Source organism: Mustelus asterias, chromosome 10 (genome assembly GCF_964213995.1).
Source record: "Mustelus asterias chromosome 10, sMusAst1.hap1.1, whole genome shotgun sequence".
Lineage (NCBI taxonomy): Eukaryota > Metazoa > Chordata > Chondrichthyes > Carcharhiniformes > Triakidae > Mustelus > Mustelus asterias.
The window spans coordinates 111,383,077-111,392,979 of NC_135810.1; the positions used below are offsets into that span (position 1 = coordinate 111,383,077).

The 9,903-nt window shown below is 42.2% G+C and overlaps 1 protein-coding gene across 1 annotated transcript in view; it reads left to right on the forward strand.

Moving 5' to 3' along the window:
* Positions 1-9,524, forward strand: part of LOC144499870 (uncharacterized) — a 20,218-nt gene extending 10,694 nt beyond the window's left edge. Inside the window, exons 6-8 of the mRNA XM_078222469.1 lie at positions 3,080-3,198; positions 5,302-5,447; positions 8,715-9,524. Coding sequence (XP_078078595.1) covers positions 3,080-3,198; positions 5,302-5,447; positions 8,715-8,820 — 371 coding nt within the window. The 3' untranslated portion in view covers positions 8,821-9,524. The remainder of the gene's footprint in view (positions 1-3,079; positions 3,199-5,301; positions 5,448-8,714) is intronic.
* The last annotated feature ends 379 nt before the right edge of the window (positions 9,525-9,903 follow it).

Sequence of the window (9,903 nt, forward strand, 5' to 3'; positions counted from 1 at the left end):
TGCTCTTGACTCCCCTGATGAAGGAGCAGTGCTCCGAACGCTCGTGCTAACAAATAAACCTGTTGGAGTTTAACCTGGTGTTGTGAGACTTCTTACCATAAGAAATAGAAATAGGAGTAGGCCATTTGGCCCCTCGAGCCTGCTCCGCCATTCAATAGGATCATGGCTGATCCGACATCCCTCACACCGATTTTCCTGCCCTTTCCCCATAACCTTTGATTCCCTTACTGATCCAAAATTTATCTATCTTAGCCTTAAATATACACAAGGACTCTCTGTGGCAAGCTCTCTGTGGAAAGGAGTTCCAAAGACTCATAACCCTCTGAGAGAAGAAATTCCTCCTCATCTCTGTCGTAAATTGGCACCCCTTATTCTGAGACAATGCCTTCTAGTCTTCGACACGAGGAGAAATATCCTCTCAACATTTACCCCGTCAAGCCCCTTAAGAATCCTATATGTTTCAGTGAGATCACCTCTCATTCTTTTAATTTCCAATGCGTAGTGTCCCCAACCTGTTTAACCTTTCCTCATAAGACAATTCCTCCATTCTGAGGATCATCATAGTGAACCTTCTCTGAACTGCTTCCAATGAAACAATATCTTTCTTTAAATAAGGGGGCCAAAACCGATCTCAGTACTCCATATGTGGTCTCGCCAGTACCTTGTACAGTTGCAACAAGACTTCCCTACTCTTATACTCCAACCCTTTTGAAACAAGGGCCAACATGCCATTGGCCTTCCTGATTATCTGCTGAACCTGTGTGCTGGCTTTCTGTGTTTCGTGCACAAGTGCTCCTAATTCCTTCGTGTTGCAGCTTTCTGCAATTTTGTTCTATTTAAATAATACTATTCTTTTGTTCTCCCTTCCAAAATAAACAATTTCGCATTTTCCTACATTATACTCCATTTGCCAACTTTTTGCCCACTTAACCTATCAACATCTCTTTGTAAACTGTTTGTATCCCTCGTGCAACTTGCCTTTCCACCTATTTTACTGTTGTCTGCAAATTCCGCTACAATGCATTTGCTTCCTTCCTCCAAGTCATTCCTATATATTGTAAACAGTTGTGGTCCCAGCCCTGATTCCTGTGGAACCCTACTGGTTACATGTCTCTAACCTGAAAAAGAACCCCTTATCCCACTTGCTGTTTCCTGCTCATTAGCCAAATTAGCCAATATACTACCTCCAATGTCATGGGCTCTTATTTTATGACAACGTTTTGTAAGCTACCTTGTCGAATGTCGAATACAACACATCTACTGGTTTCCCTCTATCCACTCTGGTTGAGACTTCCTCAGAACTATAATAAATTAGACATGATTTCACTTTCATGAAGCCATGCTGATTCTGCCTGATCAGATTATGATTTTCCAAAAACATTCTCAATCTCGATTATGCTAAATTGTATCTCGGGGTGGCATGGTGGCACAACGGTTAGCACTGCTGCCTCACTGCGCCAGGGACCCAGGTTCGATTCCCGGCTTGGGTCACTGTCTGTGTGGAGTTTGCACGTTCTCCCTATGTCTGCGTCAGTTTCCTCCCACAATCCAAAGACGGTCAGGTGGATTGGCCATGCTAAATTGCCCCCTAGTGTTAGGGGGACTAGCAAGGGTAAATGCCATTGGGTCATGGGGATAGGGCCTGGGTGGGATTGTGGTTAGTGCAGACTCATTGGGCCGAATGGCCTCCTTCTGCACAGGAGGTTTCTGTGATTCTATGACAATCATCTAAGGAAAAGCACTAGGCATTGGCTTTAGATTGTTGTTACGTTCCTTTTAACAACTAGCTAGGAAGTCTTTTAGCTGCAAGGTGTACCATGGGCAACAGGCTCAAGGAAATCTTTCTGTTGACAGCTCTCGTTAACATGAAGGCACTGACTTTCAGAGAGTTGATAACACTAGAGGATGCTGAGCTTTCAATAGTTCTCTACTGAGACCCAAATATATGGAGCTGGATTCCCTCCTGAGTTCTAGAATCAGCTTAAAGCTCTCCCAACAGTCTTGATTTGCTGTGGCAACAGGAAAAAAAGTCAAACTTCAGAGTGCTGCATGGAAGTCCCCAGTCTCCGGTTGAGCGTATAAGAAAATGCAAAAGTGTTTTTACTGCACTGGTGGACAATTGGGAAGAGTTTGTTTACACATTTCATCGAGGGAATGACGGCGTGTAGCATGCAGGATCTTAAAGAGCAAGGAAAATATCTTATACATGTGTCAGGAAGGAAACTAGCTACAGTGCAGGCACGAATTGTGTTTTCTTAGGTACCTTGAACAAGTGCCTTAAAATCAAGTTTAGCTCCCAATTATTGAATGGCTGCCTTTATTATTTAAGTTGTGTATGAAGTGCACAAATATCCTGTGTGGATGAAAACACTGGTGTTCACGAGGATCGCTGGACTCATTTGAGTTAGAAGTTTCTTCGAATGTTCTTGAATTTATTGGTGAATCTGAAGCACTGTGATTTTTGCATGGTTTATTCAATAGTATTATCTAATTTTGTATTGAGTTATTTTGTGTTGTGTACATGGGTTATAAAATGTAACTTTGCTGGATAATGGATTATGAATATCTAATTAATTACTTGTTGGATTTGTTCTATCTGCATTTGTCAATAATACATGTACTGTTCTATTTGTATTAATTATAATATATTTATCATCCTTGGTCCTTATTTCCCGATTAAATTCAGAGGAAGTTTTTTTTAAAAACCGTGCTACAAAAGCTTTCTTACACACAGATTACACATTATTAGTTCTTCATGATCAATAGTTTTGTATATAGATCCACTAATTCTGTTGGTGATCTTCATCTATTCTGTTGGTGATCTTGGCCAATAAATGCCTTTCCCCTGAAGAAAGCCACACCGTGTTGCATCAAAGATATGCCATTTAGGTGGATTGGCCATGCTAAATTGCCCATTACTGCCAGGGGGATTGGCACAGTAAATACGTGGAGTTATGGGGATAGGGCCTGGGTGGGATTGTTGTTGGTGCAGGCTCGGTGTGGACTGAGGATTCTATGATTCAATTAGGCTGTTTGAGGGCAGAAGTCTAACGCTGTTTTATATGTGCTTTCAATGCAGATTATTTTTCCCACATTGGGAAACTAAATCAGCTCCTGGTTTTAAGCCAGCAGTTGGAAGATGATGTGCAGCACCTGGGAAGCCACAAGTACATAGCACATCAACTTTCAGTCTTATATGTAAGTATCACCATGGTTAACCTCGGGGCACATTGTAAAAATTATTGTCGTAACCCTTTGTCCATTATGTGACGAATCATCAAACATTTTTATCAGGCAGCTTCTATTTCTTCCCTTCCACATGAGGTAAATATGACCATGATGGTTTTCAGAAAGGAATAAGAGATAAGAGTCCAGCAATTATAGTGTGTGTGCGCGTCCGTGTGTGTCCGTTAAAGTTTAGTGGTCCGAACCAGTTGTATCGGTTCTGTAATTTATTCCCAGGCACCTTTTCAATTATTTTTGTTTTTAAGAATATGCAAGTCAAATCACAAAAGCAATGGAATACAAAAAGATGTTGGAGCTCATATATTTGAAGAATTGAGTGTAGCTAGAAATAGAATAATAGAATCCTACAGTGCAGAAGGAGGCCATTCAGTCCATTGAGTCTGCACCGACCACAATCCCACCCAGGTCCTAACCCTATAACCCCATGCATTTACCCTAGCTCGTCCCCCTGACCATTGACCAGAAACTGAACTAGCCATATAAATACTATGGCTACCAGAGCAAATCAAAAGCTGGGAATCATGCAGCAAGTGCCTCACCTTCTGACCCCAGGGCCTGTCCACCATCTACAAAGCACAAGTCATCAGTGTAATGGAATATTCTCCACTTGCCACTTGCAGCTCCAACAACACTCAATAAGCTTGACGCCATCCAGGATGCAGCTTGATTGCTACCCCTTCCACAAACATTCAATCTGGCAAACAGTAGCAGCTGTGCATACCATCCATAAGATGCAGTGCAAGCACTCACCACGTTTCCTTAGGCAGTACCTTCCAAGCCCACAACCACTACTATCCGTAAGGACAAGAACAGCAGACACATGGGAACAGCACCACCTGGAAGTTCCCTTCCAAGTCTCTCTCCATCTTGACTTGGAAATATATTGTCATTCCTTCACTGTCAAAATACTGGAATTCTCTTCCTAACAGCAATGTGGGCGTACCTACACCTCAGGGACTGCAGCCTTCAAGAAGGCAGCCTACCACCACCTTCTGAAGGGAAACTAGGGATGGGCAATAAATGTTGGCCTAGCCAACAACACCCACTTCCTATAAAAAAAATGATTTAAAAAAATAGTCAGGGACCTTGGTAAATATTGAAGGCAGGTCTGGCTAGTGTTTAAAAATGGTGGCAGGGCCTATGCTGCCATCAGGTAACAGCAGAATTTCCATCTACCTTCCTATTGACTCCCTCCATAACTTGATTGGATGGGTTCCATGGCACCAAGGGGCAATTTAGCATGGCCAATCCACCTAACCCGCACATCCTTGGCGTGTGGGAGGAAACCCACGCAGATACAGGGAGAATGCGCAAACTCCACACAGACAGTGACCCAATCTGGGAATCAAACCCGGGACCCTGGCACTTTGAGGCATCACTGTGCCGCCCTATTGAACATTGTACAATCAGTCAAATATTGGCTGATTGAACAACATCACTGGATGTGACATTGACATCCTTAGCAAACAAACACAATTGAAAGAGAGGCATTTCTTTATTTAAATTGTGTTGTGTATTTAAATTGTTTTTATTTGGAAAAAAACACTTCTTGGCTAACTGATGTACGCAACATGACACATTAATAAAATGCCACTTTGTTGAACCTGTTAGGAACATTGTTCCATAGGCCATTTAGCCACTGGAACCATTCAGTTACATCTGACTGGTCAGTGCTCCAACTTCATTTACCCACCTTTTGTTCTGCAAGCCTCGGTACCCTTACAGAACAAACATTGTTCAATCACGGTTTTGAACATCTCTGGTCTTGTGTAACCAGTGGCAACCCCAGTGTAAACTTACTGATTTTACTGCACACTGGTCTTTATGAATCCAACAGATTTCATTTGGAATCAATAGCAATTTTGCAAGATCATACTTTGGAAACTAGCAGTGCAAGAAACCCTTCATAACAACACAGAAGCAACATGGGCCTGGAATCAAATTCAGGATTCTCAGTTCTGCGTAGCTTAATGCTATGCTGAGTGATGGCATGCCCATTAAGCTATTTGAAAGAGAACTTTTTCTCATTAAAGTATCTTTATTTTCTCCTTGCAGAAAGTTCTAAATTATTTCAGTGGATCTGTTAGTTTGAACATCTTAAAAAAAGACATTGAAGCTAATTTCAAAGCTTTAAAATCTGGACTGGTGGTTGGTGAGGGGTGTGAGCAGGAGCCTCTGCTACCGTTCCATTACGTAAACTGGTGAGTAGGACTGGCAGGAACTAAGGGTTCTGACAGAAGGTGAGAGGGTGTTTGTTTATGATGCATTCTGGAACAGTATTCGGCAGAAATCACTGAACAGTTTTAAGTTGTGTATGGTGAGGAGTCCCAGTAAATTGCACCATTTTTGTTGAAGTGGCATTTCAAGCAAATGATTAGAGGGAATGCTGTACATGATCATAATACACCTACATTTTATAAATTCAAAGCAACTATTTGTGAGAAAATCTTTTTCTCGCACAATGTGAAGTTATTTATTAGTCACAAGTAGGCTTACATTAACACTGCAATGAAGTTACTGTGAAATTCTCCTAGTCGCCACACTTTGGCGCCTGTTTGGGTACACTGAGGGAGAATTTAGCACGGCCAATGCACCTAACCAGCACATCTTTCGGACCGTGGGAGGAAACCGGAGCACCCGGAGGAAACCCACGCAGACATGGAGGATGTGCAGACTCCGCACAGACAGTGACCCAAGCTGGGAATCGAACCTGGGCCCCTGGTGCTGTGAGGCAGCAGTGCTAACCACTGTGCCATCGTGCCGTCCTTTTCTTTTAAATGGGTGGTTAGGTCTGGAATGTACTGCCCGGCAGTGTGGTGGAGGCAGGTTCAATCGAGGCATTCAAAAGGCATTAGATGTTTACTTTAATAGAAACAATATGCAGGGATATGGGGAAAAGGCAGGATAATGGCATTAAGCTGGAATGCTCATTTGCAGAGCTGGTGCAGACACGATGGGCCAAATGGCCTCCTTCCGTGCTGTAACAGTTTTGTGATTTAAACATCAAACGTTCCCCTCCACACTAATTTTAGTTCCATAATTTCAGACAGAAACAGGTAAATCCTAGTTTATCTTCTGATTCTTCTGACTTATCCCTTTTGTCTACAATGTAACGGTTACCAGTGTAATGTAAATGAAGCATTGAAGTTCTCTAAGCTTTGTTTTGCTTTTGTCTTTCATGAAAGTATCAAATAACGATTAAAGCAAGTCAATTTCTAGAAATTAAAATTAACATTTTTGCATTAGAGTAGAGTGTTGACAAGAGCATGTAAAATTCTTCCCATTCACCACAAGGTTGTGTTTTCATTAGTTTTAAGAAAAGCTTACCAGGTTAACCATGTATAACGTTAAATTGCAATATAACGCACCATTCTAGTAACACAGAGCTGCAAAGCTAGTCTCAGTCAGATTGACCATGAAGCTATCATTGATTGTCGTACAACCCGTCTGGTTTACTAATATCCTTTTAGGGAAAGATACCTGCCATCCTTATCTGGGATGTGGAGATGTAGAGTCAGAATCATAGAGGTTTACAGCATAGAAACAGGCCCTTCGGCCCAACTTGTCCATGCTGCCCTTTTTTTTTTAAACCCCTAAACTAATCCCAATTGCCCGCATTTGGCCCATATCCCTCTATACCCATCGTACCCATGTAACTATCTAAATGCTTTTTAAAAGACAAAATTGTACCCGCCTCTACTACTGCCTCTGGCAGCTTGTTCCAGACACTCACCATCCTCTGTGTGAAAAAATAGCCCCTCTGGACACTTTTGTATCTCTCCCCTCTCACCTTAAACCTACGCCCTCTAGTTTTAGACTCCCCTACCTTTGCAAAAAGTTGAACTGGGTTAAGCACAGTAAGAAGTCTCACAACACCAGGTTAAAGTCCAACATGTTTATTTGGCAGCACTAGCTTTCGGAGTCTCAGGCTCCTTCATCAGGTGAGTGAACACAGCTCTTCACTCACCTGATGAAGGAGCCTGAGACTCCGAAAGCTAGTGCTGCCAAATAAACCGGTTGGACTTTAACCTGGTGTTGTGAGACTTCTTACTATCCTTATCGAGTGCAGTCTACATATGACGGGGGAGGCGATGGCCTAGTGGTATTATCACTAGACTATTAATACAGAAACTCTGCGAATGTTCTGGGGACCCGGGTTTGAATCCCACCACGGCTGATGGTGGAATTTGAATTCAATTAAAAATGTTTAAAATCTGTAATTAAGAATCTACTGATGACCATGAAACCATTGTCGATTGTCAGACAAGACCACCTGGTTCACAAATATCCTTTAGGGAAGGAAATCTGCCATCCTTACCCAGTCTGGCCTACATGTGACTCCAGGCCCACAGCAATGTGGTTGACTCTCAACTGCCCTCGGGCAACTAGGGATGGGCAATAAATGCTGGCCAACCAGCGATGCCCATGTCCCATGAATTAATTTTTTAAAAACTCGTTACGGGGATAGGGCTTGGGTAGGAGTGTGGTCGGTACAGACTCGATGGGCCGAATGGCCTCCTTCTGTACTGTAGGGATTCTATGATAACTCCAGATCCACTGTAATGTGGTTGACCCTTAATTGCCTTCTGAAATGGCCAAGGAGGTTAATCAGTTACCAAAAGAGATTCCAGTAATTTGCTTTTATCCAGAAATTAATCAGTTAATCAGTCTAGGGATAGCAACACTCACATCCCATGAAAAACTACAAAAGAAAAGTTCTCTTGACCATGAACTTGGGCGACTTATTAGATGGATCTGCATCTAACTGGCTGGATGTGATCTTTGGAAGGAAACATATGCTTCTTGAACTAATTCAAAGGCTTGCTACTTGTTGGCCTTGTGTTCTGATCAATGCCGACTCTTTTTGTACTCTGGTTTGAGTACTAGGGGTTGGAGTGTTGTATGAGAAGCTAATCCCTGCAGAGATGACTAGCAGCCAATTGGAAATGAATCCACGGAATATGTCAGCCAAACTATCAACCGATTCTGCCAATGCAGCTTCAGACCAATTGGAAAAGACCTTTCTGGGCAAGAGATGTTTCTGAATTTATTAGTGAAAATATCTTTAACAATCTTGCCAAACAGCTACAGTCAGTAAATTCCAAGTCGATATAAAAATTGAATTAATGTGATTACAAGGTATAATGAGCAGAGTTACTGTCAGCCTGCTCATTCCAAGGTGAAGAGGGCGGATTAATTTTGAGGTCTGAGTTCTCATTTATATGGCAGCGGTAAGCCGCAAGTGCCAAGTGGGCATCCAATAATTGGCCAATGGTGATTATTTATTATTGAGCCTAGCACATTCAACTTCATAGGCATCACAACTTTGACTTGTGCCCAGCCCCAGTTTCAGGACGCTGAGGCTGCTTTAGCTAAGATGAGGGAGAATAATTATTAATAAGGAAATAATTATTTCAAAATATAGTTCATATTAGATAATCCTTGTTTAAAACTTGTTTTTCTTTTAGGATACTCTGTCTTACTCGCAGCATCACGACAATTGTGTCTACCCTTCCTGAAGAACTCACAGAAGAAATGTCGTTGGCCATGTCTTTTGCGATGAATCTGAGATAGTGCACACTTTAGGATCTTAGCGAACTGAAGTAATCTATTTAATACTGCACTGAACATCAGTCTGAAATGATTCAACAGTTAGTCGTGCACTTTTTTTTAAACAAACCTAATGTCGCTCTTTTATTCCCTCTTCTGAATGTGCTGGCTCGTACTGGTTTAGGTGCCTCTATGTTACCTTGTTCAAATATGCATTCTTTGCGAGTGAGCATAGAAATAGAATGTTGCCAGTTTGGGGGAGATGTGGGGTTGGGTGGCCATGGCAACTGAGCTTGATTCTACCCCCACACACGTGCAAGGCCACACTCCAGCGCCTTGAGACATTTTACTATGTTGTAGGTGCTACATAAATGCGAATTGTTTGTTGTTGTTTCTGTTGACTGGAGTCAATGGATGGCAATTAGGAGCGGGGATCCTGGTTGCTTTCCCTCCTGCCACTTCCCAGCCCAACAATACGGAGATCGCCTGTAGCACCCCTTTCAGCACTCCAGCTGAGATTAACTAATTCAGGGATGTGACCTGGGACTTGGTCATTTTGTATCGCTCAGTCCCACAGTGCACTTAACCATCTGAGCCATCAGAGGACAGTTTGAAACATCGTTATCTCGTTACACAATATAATGAGTCTTGCACCGGTTATTTGTAGAACAAATGAACATGCCAGGTACTGATTTAAAACAAATGAAGTAAAATATGTTTTTAATGTTCAAATTCTCCTTCATTTGACATTTACTCTCTCTTCTCCATCTACGCTTTCCTTTTATTATTCCAGTTTTGATAGTCTCAGTCACACGTGCGATGGTGGATAAATAGGTTGCCCATTCCTCTCCAGTTCTCTAGGCCATGTTATGATGGTCGGAGATGTGCTCCCTGCAAAACAAGATGGAGAAAAAACACAGCTAGTTTTTAACCTCTTGGATGTGATGCTGAGCTTTTGGAGCATCCCACCGAGTATCCAGACGAGACCTGCTAAAAGTTAATAAAGCAAAATACATAGTCTGAAAATCGGAAATAAGAACATAAAATGCTGCAAATACGCAGCAGGTCAGGCAGCACCAGTGGAGGGAAACAAAGTTAATGGGCTGG